The 20033-nt window shown below is 52.6% G+C and overlaps 1 protein-coding gene across 1 annotated transcript in view; it reads left to right on the plus strand.

Moving 5' to 3' along the window:
- Positions 1 to 16830, plus strand: part of CAPN2 (calpain 2) — a 62617-nt gene extending 45787 nt beyond the window's left edge. The window contains exons 10-21 of the mRNA XM_082655937.1: positions 1141 to 1310; positions 3199 to 3210; positions 4264 to 4475; positions 5662 to 5698; positions 6625 to 6690; positions 7983 to 8040; positions 10287 to 10351; positions 11583 to 11651; positions 12210 to 12288; positions 13695 to 13811; positions 14075 to 14133; positions 15878 to 16830. Coding sequence (XP_082512063.1) covers positions 1141 to 1310; positions 3199 to 3210; positions 4264 to 4475; positions 5662 to 5698; positions 6625 to 6690; positions 7983 to 8040; positions 10287 to 10351; positions 11583 to 11651; positions 12210 to 12288; positions 13695 to 13811; positions 14075 to 14133; positions 15878 to 15901 — 968 coding nt within the window. The 3' untranslated portion in view covers positions 15902 to 16830. The remainder of the gene's footprint in view (positions 1 to 1140; positions 1311 to 3198; positions 3211 to 4263; positions 4476 to 5661; positions 5699 to 6624; positions 6691 to 7982; positions 8041 to 10286; positions 10352 to 11582; positions 11652 to 12209; positions 12289 to 13694; positions 13812 to 14074; positions 14134 to 15877) is intronic.
- Positions 16831 to 20033: the final 3203 nt, after the last annotated feature.

Raw genomic sequence — 20033 nt, forward strand, 5'->3', positions numbered from 1 at the left:
GGCGCACGGGCTTAGTTGCTCTGTGGCATGTGGGATCTTCCTGGACCAGGGATCGAACCTGGGTCCCCTGCATTGGCAGGCAGATTCTTATCCATTGCGCCACCAGGGAAGCCCAGCTCTGGTGCTTTTAATCCTTCATCTCATGTATGCAGCCACCAAGCAAGTTCCAGAGGTGCTGGGATGGTCCTCTGCCTCAGATAAGACTATGTCTCCTACCCACTAGATCAGGGGTTGGCAGACTCTCTCTTAAGGGCCAGATAGTTGACCCTTTTTGCTCTGTGGGCCATCTAGTCTCTATGGCAACTATTCAACTGTTGCTGTAGCCCGAAGGCAGCCATACTTAAATGAACAGATATGATGACTGTGTTCTAATAAAACTTTACTTGTAAAAACAGGCAGCCAGCAGCCCATAGAGCCATAGTTGGCCAAACCCTACACTAGATACCTTTATCTCCACAAGTAGAATGTTAGTAGGTAAAGGAAGGAGATCACATTAATTATCCTTAAAATGAATGAATCTCAGCTCCTTCCTGCAAGTTGGTTTTGAAAGTTGGGAGGGCAGAGACACCATGGGAGTGGGCAAGGGGACAGGCCCAGGAGGACGGGGACACAGAACAAGAGGCCGAGATGGGGCACAGGATGTTCCTGGCCCCTGGGTTCATTGAGGGGGGTGCAGACCTAGTCCCCAAGTCCCCCCAGCCAGGCCAGCTGGGCCATCTCTGACCCCCGAGTTAGAGCCTGGTGAGAAGATACCACGGGGAGATACCACAGCTGAGCCAAAGGAGATCTGGGCCTCAGCTCTGACCACCCTGTGCCAGGATGCCTCCCAAGCCCGGCCAGCCTGAGGGCGAGCGAGAGAGAACTGCAAAGGGGAGTTTCTAATTTAGGTTCCCGTGAGGTTCAGACAAACCCCCAGCCCTCCACTGCTCATGGCCTGTTGCCACCGGACGGGCTGCCAGCCAGCCCTGATCTCTGGTTCCTCTGCCCTGCCATACCCCCACCCACCCATCCTCACCCCTCTCCCAGCAGCCTCCAACCCCTGCGACCAGTGCGGCCTCGTCCCCTCGTCCCCCCATGCACACCTGTTCACGCTGGGCTCCTGCGGTCTGAGTGACTGACCCCCGCCCCTTCTGGCTACAGATACCTTCTGGATGAACCCTCAGTACCTGATCAAGTTGGAGGAGGAGGACGAAGACCAGGAGGACGGGGAGAACGGCTGCACCTTCCTGGTGGGTCTCATCCAGAAGCACCGGCGGCGGCAGAGGAAGATGGGCGAGGACATGCACACCATTGGCTTCGGCATCTATGAGGTATGGGAGGGGCGTCCACAGGGCTGGGGCTCCTCCTTCCCTTCCACCTTGGCTCGTGTCAGCCCCTGCGACGAAGGCCAACCCCAGAGGCAGACCTGGAGATGGGACCCCAGGCCGGGAGCTTGGCCAAGGAAAAGCAAAGCCATGGGCCGGGCCAGTCCTAAGAGACTCATGCAGGGAGGTCCCTGCAATTGGTCTGGGTCACCAGGAGCCCCCGCCCCCCTTCCCCTGCAGCCAGCTTCCGGGGAGTCCCGCTCTTTCAAGTGGCCTCCGTGGCCCTTCTCACTTCCCCCAGGCCTGGCACTCTGGCTGGCCACCAATCTCCAAAGGACAGAACAGATGTAAGGCGAGGACAGAGTGTGCTGGACCATGTCCGGAGCCACTGTGAGGGCAGGAACTGAGCCAGCAGGTCCCGTCCCGCTGGGCAGAGCCCATGCTCGGGGCAGGGGAACGGTTGGTCCTCTGCTCCCACCAGGGCTCAGCCGGCTAGAGCCCCGCGCCTACCACAGGCGCTCTCACTGCCCCCATGTCCTTTCATTCCGAACCAACTGACCCAACACGCTGGGTCCGGTTCCTTCCCCTCTCCCTTCTCCCACACAGAGAAGAGCTGCTCCTGGCCTGGGGTGAGCAGTGGGAGAAGCGGGGTGCAAGGAAGACTTCAGAGCCGCTCAAGTGGGGTGCACTTTGGTGTGATGGGCGGGCCACAGTGATGTGCTGGAACCGGCCCACTCTTCCCAGCCCGACATTCAGTGAGGTCACGTGGGCAGCCTGAAGACAGCCACGGCAGGGAGGGGGCAGTATGTACAGCATGGAAATTAGCAAATACTACACATCAGGTCTCCCACCGAACCCTGAGAGCCGGGCTCCCAGCACGGCGCGTAGGAGTCAGACACAGTGTCAGGGAGAAGGCTGTCTGCTCACTTCACCCAGCAGGGAAACGCGGCTGCCACCCGTGGGGCGACGATCTGCCTGCTCACCCACCAACAGGTGGAGCTGGGCAAGCACCATCATTTCTAAAAATGCACATAAGGGCTTCCCTGGTGGCGCAGTGGTTGAGAGTCCGTCTGCCGATGCAGGGGACACGGGTTCTTGCCCTGGTCCGGGAAGATCCCACATGCCACGGAGCGGCTGGGCCTGTGAGCCATTCCGCTGAGCCTGCGCGTCCGGAGCCTGTGCTCCGCAACGGGAGAGGCCAAAACTGAGAGGCCTGTGTACCGCAAAAAAAAAAAAAAAAAAAAAATGCACATAATTCCAAGCTTCTCAGTCTCTGAAGTAGGAGCTGAGGACTTCAGCTCTAGGACAGAATAGCTGCAAGAAAAATGCAGACTGAATTGTGACACACAGCCCAGACTTGGAAATCCAGCCATGGGCTTTCAGAGCCAAGAAGCACCTGTCCCATTTTAGAGATAAGGAAACTGAGGCCAGAGAAGGGAAGCGACTTGCTTGAGGAAATACAGATGGATGTGGCCGGCAGCAGCTTCGAACCAGCACCTGCTGGCCCCCAGCCCCGGGGGACAGCTGTGTCCCTGTGCTGCTTCCTCCAGCCCTGCTTTCCCTGGCGGCGAGGGTGGGGTGTGGGCTTTGCTACAGGCAGCTGGGTGACCTCAGCCAGGTCAGCCAGGTCACTTCACAGCTCCAGGCCTCGGTTTCTTGCTCTATAAGTTAAGAACGGTGCTAAGGGCTCATGTACATTATCGCCGGCTCATAAGATTTTTTTTAAAATGTGGGAATACGTTGCGTTCCTTGGGAAATAATTACTGGGTTGACTTAGTTCCTATTGGTAAAGCTACAGAGAAAGCGGGGTAGCAAAGGAGACCATCTCAGTGGTGACATTTCTTTCTGGAGCTTTTCCAGAGTCTGAATTCAGCGTGTTCTCCTTTATTTGCAGATTCCAGAGGAGGTACGTCTGGCTCACGTCAGCCGCTGTCCCTGCGGGCTCAGGTTCACCAACAAGGAAGAGGCTTAGACTGCTGGCTCGGGGGTCTTGTGAAGCCTGGGCAAGGGCTGGTGGCGATGAAGGATGAGTCCCCAGCCCCTCTGGGCTGCAGTGAGGTTGCTCAGGTCCTAGATCCCAGGGTCTAAGCACAGGGTAAGGCAGCTGGGGCAGTTGCCACAGGGCGTGCTGTCTCCCCAGACCTGGCAAAGCCGCTGCACACATTTAGTCCCGGGTGGAGGGTCTGTGGTCCAGGGGCTGCAGGAGACTCTTCCTGGAGTCCTGTAGTGCTCTTAAAACAGGCCTAAAGGGAAATGATGAGCCCTGCGGTGGTATTATAAGATGGGGGAGCACAGAAAGAGGCCTGGACCCCATTCCCAGCTCTGCCATTTGCAAGCTGAGTGACCTTGAGCAATTAACCTGTCCTCTCTGGACTTCAGTTTCTTCGTCAGTAAAACTGGTCAACCATCCACCTTGCCAAACTATTGGGATGTGCGGTGATACGTGAGAGCACTTAGTAGGCCCACAGTTAGGCTTAACCGAGCTGGTGAGACACACAGTCGCAGTGTGTGTTTTTAAAGGCCACAGTTATTCAAGTCGACACACAGGACAGGGCAGTTGGTGGCATGCTGGGCCTTTGTGGATGCCGTGGTCAGACTGACACACCACATTTGAGAGCTGGGCCCCCTCCTCGCCGCGGTCCTGGCTGCTTGCGTCAGTGTGTCTATACCACACAGAACTGAGTGGATCCCGGCCGAGGGCACTTTAATGCCCCTGAGTCGTAAGGGGAAGGCTGAGGACCTCTGTCCTCCGAGTGGAGAGATGGGGCATCTGAAGACGGGGTGAATGTGGGTCTCCTGCTGTGTGTGCCTCTGAGCTCGTGTTTGGGGTAGAAAGTTAGCTTTTCATCTAAGATGATGCAGAGTTGTCGCCGTGAGCTTCTTGTCTCGATGAGTGGAGAGGACGGTGCTTGGAGCCCTTTCCACCCTCCACTCCGTCTTGCTCCTGTTTCTTCACCAGTTGACAGGACAGAACAACGTCCACCTCAGCAAGAGCTTCTTCCTGACTCACCGAGCGAGGGAGCGGTCGGACACCTTCATCAACCTGCGGGAGGTGCTCAACCGCTTCAAGCTGCCCCCGGGGGAGTACATCCTGGTGCCGTCCACCTTCGAGCCCAACAAGGACGGGGACTTCTGCATCCGGGTCTTTTCCGAGAAGAAAGCTGACTACCAGTAGGTCGTTCAGCCCTCCTCGTCCCCACGCCTTGTTCCTGCCCCGCCTGGACCCCCGCGTCAGCTTCTTTTTCTGTAGTACCCGCCCGCTTCGAAGGCTTAGCGTGAGGACTTGAGGTATCAAAGAACGTTAGTGCTGTCCTCGGGTCAGCAAAGAAAATAGACACTCGGGATCTTTCTGATGAGAAAGGGATGGTTGTAGAGCAAATTGCAAATGCCTGTCATTTGGGGCAGTGCTGGTAGAATCCCTGCGTCCCCAGCCCACCAGCCTGGCAGAGCCGAGGGTCTAAGTGCCAATCCCAGCGGTCCCTCAGATGTCTCCAGGCGCTCCCCCGTCCTCACTGGAGCCCCGCCGTTCAGGGACCATTTTTGGCTCAATTCACAATGGCTGCTGGCTTAACCGTGTCTGTTCAGCTGGGCCCTTGACTGCGTGAGATGTAATCAGCCTTGGGCAACTTAAGCACAAGATTTACTGGAAGGCCCTGGAGACCCTCTAGAACTGATAGGAGGCTGGATGCCAGAGGACCAGGGTGTGGGAAGAGGGGGTGTGGCAGCTGCCATGTCCCCCTCTGACCTTGGGCCACATGCTCAGATCCATGTGGGATGCAGGGGGGCGGGCAGTGGGCGGGAGGGGCAGGGATCGCCGGGCTCCAAGACCATGCACAGCAGAGAAGGAATTTCCCTCTCTGTGGAGCAGAAGGACCCAGCCCTGCACACAGGACCGTGTGTGGGATAAACTAGCCAGGGCCTGAGCTTCAGCTGAAATCTCACCCAGGCCTCCCTGCCTTCTCCCACCCTCTGCAGAGCAAGTAGGCAGCAGGGTACACTGCAGGATTCTCAGTGTGAAGATTTATGACAGCAAAGGGCGTTTCAGAGGGAGCCTAAAAGCTGTCCCTCCAGGCCAGAGCGCCAGCACCGTAGAGCCTGGGAAGCCTGTGCTCTTCGATGAAGACTGAAAACTAGCAAACAAAACAGTTCTGACTCTCAAGTTGTTTTAGCCAGGACACTTCCTTGGATCATCTCTAACTGTAATTTCTGCTGTAGGGGATGTGTTGTCACAGAAACTTGGGATGCAGAAAAAACCCCTGTGCCCACCCCATGCTGGGTTTAACAGCGCAGTTTCATTTTAGCCGGGATTTCTGCAACGCTCCCTTTTCAGTGACACGTAGTTTCCTTCTGTTTCCAGAGTTGTCGACGACGAAATCGAGGCCAACCTTGAAGAGGTACTGTACTGTTTGAGCTTCACCCGCTCTGTCCTGAACAACCCAGGAGCGGTGGAGCCGAAAATAACCCCAAGGGTTCAGGAGGCCCCTAGGATTTCACGAGCAGAGCTTGAAACTAGGGTGCAGCCCTGGCCTGGGAGTCCGAGAGCGCCTCCTGCACCGGCTGTGGCCGCTGCGTGGGGCTGGACGGTCCCCTGGATGTAGCCCACACGCACGGGGTGCCTGGAGGATGGGACACCAGGCTGCTCTGAGCAGTGGGCGGTCTTGTCACTCCCCTTTCTGGCCCTCAGTTTTCTCATCAACAAAATGGAAACGTTGCATGACAAGATTTCTCAGGTTCCCTAGAGTTCTGGGAGTTGTGATTCAGTGGTAAATCCTGAGGGCTTTGAGGACTGCAACTCAGGAATTCCAGACCCAACCTAAGCGTCCAGAGTTGAGGAAGGATAGCACACAGATGGGAAGGAGCGCTCTTCCCCCTGTCCTGGTGCCCGCAGCGGCCTGATGATGGTTATTCCTCAGCTGCTGAAGCTCCGTGTACTCAGTGAGACATGGAGCCATTTCCAAGGGCCTCACGGCTGTGCTCTCGCCACGTTCAGAGTCGTTCGAGACCCCGCCAGCTCGTCTTTACACTTCTGAGTCCCCATTACTTAGATCATAAAAGGCCGTTTTGGTGGAATGTTGGAGAAGACGCCTATGTGAGAAATTAGAGTGTAACTCCTTCCCACATAGTTTATAGTCCCTCTTATGTGTTTTAACTGGAAAAAAAACTCCTTCCTCACACTGTCCTTTGTCTCAATCCCGGTAACCTTAGAATTCAGGCCTGAGCGAGGGAGAGAGGGTAACTGAGGTGGCGGGGGAGGCCACCTCGGAAGGGAGAGCAGGCACCCGCTGGTCACTGCGTCTCACTTCTGTGCCTCACCTTCCAGATTGATGTCAGCGAGGACGACATCGATGATGGATTCAGGAGGCTGTTTGCCCAGTTGGCAGGAGAGGTAAGTGCTCCCCAAACCTCTGTGCTGTGCGCCCTGCTTGACGCAAAGGAAGAGACCATCTTTGCCCTCAAGGAGACTTCAGTCTAAGGGGGGGAAAGGAAACAAACTGAACAAAAAGCAAAGAGGAATTACAAACATAACTGGGATTTCCGCTCAGATTCCTTACCCAAGGCCTCCCCAGGGCCTCTGCACGTCAGTCGCCAGGGGCTTCTGCTGTCGGGGGTCGGCTCTGGCTGTGATCCTCCTGCCTGAGGACTCTGGGCCTCTCCTTGTGGCTGTTTTGTTTGCTCTGTGCCACTGCAGCTGAGACGTGGAACTCAACCCCTTCTCTTTGATTGCCACGAAAATATTTGGGGACTTGGAGGGTTTTCAGTCTCAAGGATGCAAGCAACAGAGAGAGTGTCAGCCTTCCCTGTCCTTAAAAAAGAAATCCCTCAGGCATCTAGGCTTCCGTCCGCTACAAAGTTAGCAGGCCTCTTCCTCCAACGACTCCAAACAAAGTCATTCTCCTCCATATATGGAGCACACTAGCTCTCTCGAGTGTCCACCATCGGCTTACCTGGGCCTCCTCATCAGAGTTGAAGCAGGTGCCACCTGCCCCATGCCTCCGCCCGCCTGTCTGCCTCCCTCCCTCCCTCCTGGTTTCTAAGGGAGGGGGCATCGTAGAGACATACTTCCCCACTGATTGAAACACACACGCACACACACACACCCCAAGAACGCACAATGTCAGTCTTGGTCTTAAATAATGGGGCTTGCCCCCCAGTTACACAATATGTGTAAGTGAACAGAGGTACCCACACCACTTCTGAGGAGCTGTGACATCAAGGGCCACAGAAAAAGTGCTGGGCCAATCCTTGGAGACAGCCGGTCCCAGCCAGCTTTGCAGGAAGCCAGATCTGGGTTTTAAAGGGAGAGGAAGGCATGCTGGGTGCGAGGAAGGGTATAGAGAACTGAGTCAAAAGACCACAAACGTGGGTAGAATGGAGAATTTATTCTTCATATTCTCTACAGCAGAGCAATGGCGAACGAACTCTGCCTGGAGCACGCTGTGCATTAAAACACTATCAGAAACTTGGGCTGTGGCTGTGCTCCTTGTGCGGCCTGGGGGGTGGTGGCAGCAGCGTATCCCGGGGACTTGTTAGAAATGCACGCCCACAGACCCCTCCCCGCCCCAGCTCTAATGCACCTCACGGGCTCAGCCAGAGTGGACACCCGTTACACGTCCGCTGCTCCGCGCTTCACGCAGCCCCAAGGGAGCCAATAATGACGCTCTGGTTGCATCTCCGCAGGATGCAGAGATCTCTGCCTTTGAGTTGCAGACAATCCTGAGAAGAGTTCTGGCAAGGCGTAAGTACCCACCCCTCGCACATCCCTCATCCTGCTTCTGCAACGTGAGGGGACACGGTGACCCTTCCCCTTCCCCGGCTCAGCAGCTGTGGCTGAACCGTCACCCCCACTCCTGCTTAAACGCCACCGTCACCACCAAGGAACCGGATGAAGGAGGTTCTCCCCGATGTGATAAAAAAGGGCGGAGGTTTCTGGAGTCTAGAGGTCAATGATCACATCCGGGTTTCCACCACTTACTAGCTCTGTTAGATAATCTCCCTGACTCTTGCTTCCTTATCTGCAAAATAGGCATATTATTACTTAACCTCTTCAGAGTGGTTGAATGTCTTAAGTGAGATGATGTGTAGGAACAAAGCCTGGGCTCCGTATATACGGTGACTCTTATGATGATTAATTGCTAAGAAAAAGCGTGATGGGAGCCAGAAAGCATCCCCTCCCTGGATTCCTGGCCGTATTTAGTGGGGAACCACTGACAGAGTGACGACAGCTCACTGATGAGCCAGAATGGAAAAATAAGGGGTCCGTCTTCCACTCCAGCTAAGGGGGTGGCATTAAAAAGGCTCATCTCCCAAATGTGTGTTTAAGGGAGCCTGGTCGAGCCAGTTCTTGATGGGAGAAATGTCACTTCCGTTGAGCCAGTGGGCCAGGCAAGTGGCTTCAAGGCTCCAGAAGTGACGGCCCTCAGCCCAGGCCGATGGGCGTCTATACAGAACGGACAGAACTGGGTGGAGACTTGAGAAGGAGCTGGAGAGCCATGGTCCTCACGCACCTTTTCAGGTGAAACTGTTTCTTAAGCAAAAAATATCAAAGGATGGACCGTCCACCTCCCCAGTGTTGATCACCGCTGCAGGGGGTGGGGAGAAAGCACCCCCACACACTGCTCTTCTCCCCCTCGAGTTAGCACCAGAACTGTGCTGCTGTGATAAGACAGCAGTCCACTGAGCAGGGGTCTGTACGGTATCAGGAGTTCTCAGCCTGGATCCGAAACCAGAGCGTATGTTGTCAGGGCTGAGCGTCAGCCTGGGATCGTCTCCAGAAGTCCCGTGGACTTCACTCTGGCCCAACCCCAAGAGATAAAAATCCTCCTCTTGAAGCCAAAGAAGGATCCAGGCCAGTGGGGTCTTCCATCACAGTGCACGTGAACGACACGCATGTGGTCCCTCACAGGAACCACGTGTGACCGATCCATGCCCAGGGGCCTCCAAACAAAAGGCTGCCTTTGAGCTTCTTCGCAGAGCTGCAGCCAGGGGGTCCAGCGGCCAGGGTGGGGCTTCCCCAAGGCGGACCCTGGTCCTCGGCGCCCCTCCTCCAATCTGGGGGTGATGAGAAGATGGTGTTTACCCTCGAGGCCACCAGGCACGAGTGAGGTCACAGCCTGTTAAGCTGTGTGGTTGTCATGAACCCAGGGACACTGTGCCCCATTGTTTCTGCACAGATGCGGGGAGGGGGAGGGGAGGGATCGGGCCACGCTGGGATTCTGCTGCTGCTTGTTGGGGGCGCGGCAGTAGCCTCACCCGAGCCCCGGAGCTCGGTACCCTTCCCCGCTCCACACCCAGTGACGACTCCTGCCCGAGGGCCCCAGGCACAGCCCACACCCACACCCCAGACGGGGTCAGAGCCCAGAACAGCAGCTCTGAGACAGGTTACGTCCTAACCTTCCACAAGGACATGATGAAAAGGGTGGGCTCCCCTGAAGGCTGTGGGAACAGACTCACATCTGTGACAAGGCTCTCACGCCACCTGTCGACCACCAACTAGACGGGACTCAACCAGTGAGTGACTCGCCTAGGAGAGCACAGGCTGCGGACAGGCTCTGGCCCTCTGGCTAACCCAGCTGGGGACACAGAGGTCCCCTGAATGCCTGCAGACAGGCAGTTAAGTAAACCTCTTCCTCTCTCAGGGCCCTGCCTAGAATAAACAGGCGGGGCCCCCGCTCTCTCCACAGGTGACTCTGCATCTTATGAACACTTCAAGGCCCAGACTCTTAGCATTCTCTTACTTATTTAAAAAGCACTTATTATAACTCCGTATGCCCATGGCCAATATACAGAGAAGTCAGGCAGATGTCACACAGCCTCTGCACTGTCCCAGTATGGTGGCCACCTGCCTCGTGCAGCTATTTAAAACAATTTAAGTGGCTCCCACATGGGAGGGTGCAGATATGGAATATTCTGCGATCGTAGAAGGTTGTATTGGACAGTACTGCTCTAGAAGATGTTCCTGTCACACTTATTTTTGTCTCCTAGGCCAAGATATCAAGTCAGACGGCTTCAGCATAGAGACCTGCAAAATCATGGTTGACATGCTCGATGTATCCTTTAATGGGCCCCGCAGGACAGAGGCTGGGAGAGTTTGAAACTTCACTCCGGGAAGATACAAACACAGGCCTCCTCCCCTGCACAGCGGCCAGCTGTCCCTACTGGCTGAGGCGTAGGACCGTTGTCAGCGCTGACCTCCCTTAGTAGGGAATTCGAGGGACTTCAGCTGAGGGAATGTGAGATGCCACAGGCGGAGGGGTTCCTGCAGGGAATTCCTGACAGCATGCCCGCTGTTCTCTGCCCAGCGCAGCTTGGATGTGTTACCTCTAGGGAAATAGTCCCTAAACCATGATACTTTTTTTTTTTTTTTTTTGGCTGTGTTGGGTCTTCGTTGCTGCGCGCGGGCTTTCTCTAGTTGCGGCGAGCAGGGGCTACTCTTCGTTGCGGTGCACGGGCTTCTCATTGCAATGGTTCTTCTGGGCTATAGGCGCGCGGGCTTCAGCAGTTGTGGCTCGCGGGCTCTAGGCACACGGGCTCGGTAGTTGTGGCGCACAGGCTTAGTTGCTCTGCGGCATGTGGGATCTTCCCGGACCGGGGTTCGAACCCGTGTCCCCTGCATTGGCAGATGGATTCTTAACCACTGTGCCACCAGAGAAGTCCCTACCATGATACTTCCAATGTGAATGCTTTCCCCAGTCATGATTTTCTTCCTGATTCATAAGATAGGGGCCCACCCTCCAAGAGCACTCTCCTTCCTCTTGCTCTGGCTCCTTCCCAGGCCACCATCCGGCCCTGAGGCCGACTCATCATCCCTCTGCTGTCCCTGCTGCTTACTGAGAGGCGCTGGGCAAGGATGGCCTGGATGGCTTAAGCTTCTATGAAGTTTCGTCTGGTGGGCTCATGGCACCTGCTGTGTAGCTCCCCTCACAGAAGGCCTCTTAGAAATAATGATACTCCCTAAATGGGCAAGGGCGCAGCCATTAGAAGCCATCTGAAGCCTCTGCATATCCTCCAACAGCTCCTTCTTAGCAGGAACTGGGGCCAGCTGCATAGCACCCCCAGACCCATCAGCACACAGTGTCGGGGAACCAGCAGGTCTCTATTGGGCCCTTCCACCAGCCCTCAGATGGAGGTCTAGCCAGTGTGAAGTGCAGGAAAAGGGTCCTTCTGCGAGAGCTTCTCGTGATTGAACTGTGGTTACCAGATGCTCCAGGGGAGAGGACAAACCAGGTGCCACGGCCCACGTGAACCCAGACTCTGGGAGCTTTCCTTAACTGCAGGGAGTCGGATGGGAGTGGCAAGCTGGGTCTGAAGGAGTTCTACATTCTTTGGACCAAGATTCAGAAATACCAAGTGAGAGCCCAGGAGGGCCGGGCGGCAGGGGCGGTGGGTCTGTGTGGGCAACGCGCCATGCACATACTTTTGGACGCGGCAGCTCTTTAGGACGGTGGAGGAGCATCTCCAAGCAGAGGGGATTGTACTCATAACGGAGCTCAGAATGGGTGAAGACAGGGCTGGGCAAATGCAAACAGGAAAAACAAAGACTTCGCAAGTGACGTGGTTTACTCCCTGCCTTACTGACCGGAAACGGGGTCATCTAAAAGCCACCATCAAGTGTCCTGAAAAGGCCATGTAGCCGCTTGTAGTTGGGGTTTTTGACAGCTAAAGTACAAAAATTACAGAAGATAATAACAGGGGCTCGTGTAGTTGGCTAGGTGATTTGATGGGCGTATTTATAAACTAGCTCATGGAGAGGCAAAGTACTCTTTAAGGCAGAAACATGGGTGATGCTTCCAAGGCCAAACTAGAAGCATGGAGCTGGAAGAACTTCAGCCCCGCTTAGCACACAGCACAGAGAGGTAACTTGCCACCTTCTGGGTCATGGTTTTCTAACTATTTTGCGTGTTTCAGAAAATTTACCGGGAGATCGACGTGGACAGGTCCGGAACCATGAACTCCTATGAGATGCGGAAAGCATTAGAAGAAGCAGGTAACACTTCCTAACTGTATTTTCTTTCTTTTATCTGTAGAATATGTGAAAACTTATTCTATACGATACAAAGTTTGGTAAGCTATGAAATGGAGTAGGTGCTGGTTCAGTACAAACACATCCTTTTCATTCGCCTTTTAAAGACTAATTGGTAAAATGAAATGGAGTCCAGGACGCTCTGCCCTCTAAACCGTCTGGAATCTCAGTTTCCCTCCAAGGGCCCCAGTGGGTCGCAGGCAAAGCCAGTTTTCAGCAGACCCACACACCCTGCCCTCGTCCGTTCGGGTGCAGGGCTGGTCAGGCAGAAGTGTGATGTCCAGTTCCACCCTTGGGTGAGTCCTTAGCAGCACGTGATGTCAGTAAAAGGGACACCAGCTGTGGGAGACCAGCAGAGTGGGAGACTGGTGTGCTTAGGGGACAAATATGACAGTATGAGGTTGTCTATTCGTTGGGATGTAATGCTGCAGCAGAGACCCCAAATAAGTGGTTTAAACAAGATACACCTTCCTCTCACATAACGATTCAAGCTCAAGCCATCCAAGGCCAGACGGTGTCTCCTGCTGTCAGGGACCCAGGCTCCTTCTCTCATACTGTGTCACCAGCCCTTAGATCGTCACCCGTATCTGCAGGACGGGGACAGCTTGTCACCACAACCACGTTCTAGCAATGGGCTGACAGAAGGAGGGAAAGAGGGGCTCCTTGCCTTTAAGGGCACATGTCACTCTGTACACAAATCCCAGTGCCAGGACTTAGTCACAAGGCTTCAGAGGGCTGCCAGGGAAGCTGGGAAAGGCAGCCTTGATTCTAGGCAGCCATGGCCTGTTAAAAATTCTACAACTATGGAAAAAGGGAGAATTCATATTAGTTTAGCATGAACAGTTTCTGCCACATACATCCAGGAAGAATCTAGTCTCCAAGGCGATTCAGCGTAAGACAGACAGAAAAGGAGGTAGGATCGATAGCATGAAATAGCCTGACCATGAAAGTAGGAACAGGCAAGGAAAGTCTTACATGTTAGTAAGGAGACGGGACTTCCTGATGGTCCAGTAGGTAAGACTCCACGCTCCCAATGCAGGGGGTCTGGGTTCAATCCCTGGTCGGGGAACCAGATCTCACACGCATGCTGCAACTAAGACCCGGAGCAGCCTAAATAAATAATATATAAATATTAAAATGCAAAAAAAAAAAAAACCAAAAGAAAAGGAGAGAGGCAGGGTGGAGGTGAACAGTGTGGAAACAGAAGCAATGGCAGAAGGCACTGGCTTTGCAAAATAAAAAGTCTCACAGCACAGCAGCCAGGGGACCAAAGCCATCATAACTCATCTTCCGGGTCCAGAGCCCATGAACAGAGCCCCAGGGTGCAGTCGAACACTTGGCAATTGGTCTGCATGTCCATTTAACTGCAGGTTTCAAGATGCCCTGTCAGCTCCACCAAGTCATCGTTGCTCGGTTCGCAGATGACCAGCTCGTCATCGATTTTGACAATTTTGTTAGGTGTTTGGTTCGACTGGAAACACTATTCAGTAAGTGCCCACTTGGGTAAAGGCCCATTTCAGTTGTCTCGGTACGAAAGCAGCCTACCTTTCCCCACGGGTGAAACCATCCTCACGGGTGAGCCAGAGACGTGTCTGTCCAGTTGAGAATGAAAATCCTTCTTTAATTTGGGGACAGAGGGAAGGAATCGTAACTTGTGTCATTCAGTGAACTCAGCTGCCAGGCTGGGGAAAAGGATAATGTGACCTCTGTTGCAGCTCACTTATATGACATCCCGTTTCTGCCTCCACAGGGATATTTAAGCGGCTGGACCCCGAGGATACTGGTATGATCCAGCTTGACCTTATCTCTGTAAGTCAGCAGCTTCCCAGCCCCTACTCCTAGGGGACGGAGGGGAGAAGGGCTGCTACTTGGGCGACAGAGATCTGTGGCTTTTGGTCTGTCAGGGTCAGGCTGTAAATTGTTGTAAGATCCCACAGTGCACCTCTACTGGCAGTCATTTCCCAACTACCCATTGGTTCTCGAGTCCAAGAAAACACACCTGGTCCCTCCTCCCAGAAGCTTTGCCTTGAGAATAGCACAAGGTTAAAAGAAGAAGAGGGTGGCTGCAGAATCCCTCTTAGAAAAATGACCTGCTGATTAGCATGCACGGGAGAAGACGCTTATTATGCAAAGAAACCCTGTGGATGAAATGTAAGTGGGTCTTGGGAAGAGCTGTCATTCTTAGATCTACTTAAAATACTTTCTGCACAAATTACTCTTCTCTACTTCCTCCACCTTTAAAATAAAATAACAATAGTAGATAAGCTTACCATATATAATGATTGTGCTCATGTGTCTGGAACCCCAGCAATGGGCACCTCTGAAACGATCACTCGAAATTCAGTTGGCATGCCAATTCCACAGAAAGCAAAGCGCAAAAATGTTCTCTTGTCATCCGAAGACAGAAAGTTCTCTCACTTCAAAGAAGGAAGCCAGCTGGGCTTACTTTTCATCCTTGCCCGGCTCCAGCTTGCATTTCCTCTGTCCAAGGGGGAACTGAGCTTAGAGCAACACAGGCTACAGAGACTGGGGTTGGGTGGCCAGTGCTGGGTAGGAATGACCAAGTCCCAGGGACCAGAGAGGAGCAGAGTGGTAAGAAGGACGAGGGTGAGGGACTGGCGCCGCCTTCCCTTGAATTTCGAACTCTGGAGGAAGCCAGCAACTAAATAGCTCTTTCACTCTGGTATCAATGCATTTTAAAGTAACGCGAGCCAACTGCAAAATACGTTTTAGCTGCTTCCAAAGAACACTAACTTGCTTAAAACTCTGTGTAGCTCAGGAAATAACCCTCCCCTGAGACTGCAGTCTAAGGTAGAGGCAATACAATTGGGACCTAAACATGCCACGTGTGAAGTTTGGGAAACTGCAGCCCCCTTTATCCTTCTGGCTGGAAATCTCATTCCTCCCACTATTTTATGCGGCCAGCCTACTCAGACCATCCTCCCATTTCCTCTGAGAAACATCTCACCCACCGGCTTTCCCTCCTTTCCTAAGCCTCGCCTTTCACAGGTCCCTGGAGTTCCCCACACTCAACTCTCTTTTCGCTGAGGCTGCGACAGAAGAAGACCTCTCCTTCAGTTTGCAGCGATTGTTAGCCTTGCCTGCAGCTTGCAGTCCTGGGGAGCTTTGCAGAAGTCCTGATGTCCAGGCCCATCCCAGACTAATTTCATTAGAGTCTGATTTAAAGTTCGCAGATTACTCCAGTAGAGAACCGAGGTTGAAAACCACTTGTTTAAGGGCTATCCAAACTAACCTCTGATGTGACACTGAGGCAGGGATACAGAAATGCTAATTCGTGTTTTCCACGTTTCACGTGTTTCAGTCAACCCTGTAATACGATTCATGACCACCTAATTCAGATTTACGACCCTGTAAAAAGCTAGACTCTAGAAATCAGGTAGAAAAAATGTGAGTTAATACTCTGATATCTTAACCCTTGATCAGCTTTTCTCGTACAACAGTCAATCTTCCAGAATAATCTGTAGGTACTCAGATAGCCTTTTAATTCTAAGAATGCTCACTGAACTGATTTGGTTTTTTTCCTTCCCCACAGTGGCTGTGTTTTTCAGTACTTTGAGGTTATAATTGATCTGCCTGAAGACTTCTCATGAAAGAATCAGCCACGGACTAAGCATCCACAGAGAAACTTTTTATCTGGATCTTGAACTTATGGGAACATTTACTTAAACTGATGATTAGAGCTGAAAATGATGATACTATCTGCTTGAGAAAGCAGAACTTTCAGATACCGAAGTAAAAGATTTGCATATAATCGTACTAAATGCAAGCGAGTCACTTAACCCTTGAAAAACTTAGAGAAAACCTTCAATCTGTACATAGGATACACTTTCCTTTTACACACTTTCCTGTTTATAACAATATTAAATCAGGAAAAAATGCAGGGAGGTATTTAACAGCTGAGCTTAATTTAACATTCAGACAAACCTTAAAGGACATAAGGTCCTTGCCAGCAATATTTAAAGCAACTTTGAGTTTAAAAATACAGTTGTGACATGTACCAAAGAGCTGTCCAGGGGTTACCATTTCCCTTGAGTAAAATGGAAAAATATGCTGCATCACGAAGGCACCTGAAGAGGCCAGGTGAGAAGCACATCTCTCATTTGGGCTAAATAAGAGACAGATTTTATATAAAACTGATTGGTTAACAGTGTGTCTCAAGTCCTCGCACATGTCTGGTCTTATAAACTGAGCGTTACGATACTGAAGGGACGCTCCTGTTGCTCAGCTGAAGTGATGACCCAAACGGGGGGTCCCGTCTGCAAGCCCACGGTGACGGAAGACAGCACAGCTGTTCGCCGCCTGCCTCGAACCTTCCCAGACTTCACCGCTAGCGTTCGTGCATGGATTGGGGGGGACGCCCGTGGAAACCACATGAACGTGTTTCCTGGCTTCACCTTGGGTAAATGCTAGCGACACTGTACAGATACTGCCTTGTTGCCTTATCTTCTTGCAAATGTACTGTTCAATAAAGAGTCGCTCAGGCAATCGCACGTGGGTGCCGCTCTTCCTGAGGGCCCAGCGGTGAGCACACCCAGTTACATCCCGTCCCACTCTAGCCAGGCGCGCTCCCTCCCTCCCTAAATGCCGGTATTGAGAGGAAAGGGCAGCTGGCCTCCATTTCAGTGTGGAACTATAGAGCTTTTAAAAAATCCAATTCAGAAGCTTTGATAATGGACCAGAAAGTCAGCTCCAATTTCTACTGCTTCTTGGTCTCTGAAAGAGGTACCGGCAAGTCTGTGCTCCACCTGCCACCTGCCTGTCACTTTGGTGGAGGGGACAAGAGAGAGCCAGGAAGACATGCAGCTAAACCACAGGTCGGCTGCTGGGGAATCCTTGAGGAATCGCAGGAGGGAAAGATGTCAGACGACTAGAGAGAGGCAAATGGCAGGCTGCTATCTCATGAAACGATAGGAAGATGGATTTCCCAAATTCAACTCGCAGGAGTTTAAGTTTTCCTGCTTGCGGAGCATCTCAGGGCCCAGAGGAAGCGGGAACCAAGAACAGGCAGCACTTCCCCTGGTGCGGGGGTGGTGATTTTCTCCATTCAGTAGAACTGGGTTTGGGAGGGCTGGATGCTCCCAGTGACACGGGATTGCTATGGGAGGGGTGGGGTGGGGGGAGGGTAGGCTGACCACTGGAAGGGGAGAGGAGGGTGCTAAGACGGTTGAAATACAGGAGTGGTAGAAATTGGGAGGGGAAGGGCAGGCAGGCTCCCCCCAGTCCACCCAGGCTGCTCCAAACCTTCCCCACTGTTCCGGGTGCTCTGCCCCTCCCGGTGCACTTTGACCTGCCGTGCTGCCTGAAGCTGGAGTTCACAACTTCACTTTTAGTCACAGGATAAGAAATAATGCTTAAAAAAAAAAAAAAGATACGTTATATGCTTATCGTAGCAAATTTAGAAAAGATTTAAAAGAGAAGGGGAGAGATTTCACGGGGGGAAAGAACCAGATGATAAAGTAAATCCCCCCCAGACTTCTGCCCCGAGGAAGTCACCCTAATCTAATCCCCCATTGCTCCCTTCCCTCCAGTCCAAAAGAAAAGCCCTCCCCGTCTCTGCTCTGAACTGCAGTCTCAGCCTATCAGCTGGCCCCTCTCTTCACACTCTCTTTCAGGTGCCTTAGGCCTGCCACCTGGTAACACACAGACCACCCGCCTCCTCCCGGCCTCCCCTCCTTCCCCCAGAGCCAGGCCTCCCCAGCAGCTACGCCCCTGCATCTTTCTGCGCCTCCTTTACCTTCTGCGATCTGGCTAATGGCCCGACCACTCTCCTGAAACTGCTTTTGATGATCACCACTTACCTCCCAAAGCCAAAAGCTATGAACACGTATCTGTCATCACCCTCCCCGACTTTGTGCTGCCGTCCCTGCCGTTCCCTCTCCCTCTCAGACACCCCCGCTCGCCTGCCTCCCTGGCTGACTCCCGTACTCCCCTGGTTAAAACCCCTCGGTGGCTCCACTGCCTTTAGACTCCAAGCACAGCTAGAGTTTACACCCTACCCTCCTTAGCAAGGCCCATTCTCCAGTTGCTTTATCCCCACTTATTTTTTCAACAATCTAAAAATTCTGCTCCCATAAAGATGTGAGCGCAGCATCGATGATAACAGAAGCGAAAGGCAGCCACGCGTTCAACACAAACGACTGGATGAATGACGTGGTGGAATACTACACCGCCATTAAAAACCATGCATGTGATGCAAGGTGAAACATAAAACAGGACAATACAGAACTGCTTTAACAGTATGCTCTCAACTACGTGAAGAGAAAATCACAAGCAAGAATAGAAAGAAACAGGCCCGAATGTTAGTTATGGTTGCCTCCATAGTGGTCTTTTCCCCCCTGGCTTCGTAACATTTTTCTATACTTTTAAGGAGCTTTTTTTTTTTTTTTCCGGCTATGCCGCGTGGAGTCTTAATCACTGGACTGCCAGGGAATCCACTATAGGGAGCTTTAATATACGGATATTCTGATAATAAAACAAGCAAGTAAAAATACCCCCAAAGGGAGAATAAAAACAAATGATGCTCTAAGTTTCGGACTAAGGAAATAAAAGTGAGATGATCACGTTTTCCCAAATTTTCCCATCTTCCCTTTTCATACATTGGTGCAATTTGTTGCGGGTTTCCAGGTACCTTCACGTATAGTACTTAGTATGGTTTCCCTCGACCCCATCTCAGATTATACACACAAGGCTGAGTGTCCCGGGCAAGGTCACAGGATGGATGAGTTAAGTGCACCAGCCCAGGATGAGAATCCATTGGTTTTTTTGGCTCCTGTGCTGCTGTAACATGTTTGCCCAAACTTGGTGGCTTGAAGAACACCCACCATCTCCCAGTTCTGTAGGTTAAAGTCCAACACCTCTCTTATTGGGTGACGCATTCTTGCTGGAGACTGGAGGAGGATCTGTTTCCAGGCCCACTCAGGTTGGCAGAATTCAGGTCCATGTCGTTGTAAAACTGCGGTCCCCGTTTCCTTGCTGGCTGTCAGCCAGGGGTTTCCTCAGTTTCCACATTCCCTGGCTCATGACCCCTTCACCTTCAAAGCCAGCAATGGCAGGTCGAATCCCTTCACTTCAAATCTCGCTGACCTCCCCTTCGGCCTCATCTCTCCTGCTTGGAAGGGCTCAAGTTGGGCCCACCTGGGATGGGCCCAGGATAATCCCCCTATGGTCAGGTCAGTTGATGAGTAAATTTAATTTAAATCTGAAAAATCCTTCACGGCAGTACCTGGATTAGTGCTGGATTAAATAACCAGGTGTCTCAGTCCGCTCAAGCTGCTGTAACAAAATACCACAGGCTGTGTGGCTTAAATAACATTCTCGTGATTCTGGAAGCTGGGAAGTCCAGGATCAAGGTGCCAGCAGGTTCAGTGTCTGGTGAGAGTGGCAGCCTTCCTGGGGTGTCCTCACACAGTGCACCAGACTTCCTCTTATGAGAACACTAACCTCATTATGCAGACCCACCCTCAGGACCTCACCTAAACCTAATCACCTCCCAAGGGCCCCACCTCCAAATACTATCACACTGGGGGTTAGGGCATCAACATGAATTTTAGGGGGACACAGACAGTCAGTCCACAGCACCACAGGACAGGAATATGAGGGGCTGGAGGGGCATCTTTAGAATTCTGTCTACCACACAGGTCTTCTGATGTTTCAACCATGTTGTCACTACTTCTGCATGACTCTGAAAG

This window comes from Grampus griseus (genome assembly GCF_964374135.1).
Source record: "Grampus griseus genome assembly, chromosome: 1".
NCBI lineage: Eukaryota > Metazoa > Chordata > Mammalia > Artiodactyla > Delphinidae > Grampus > Grampus griseus.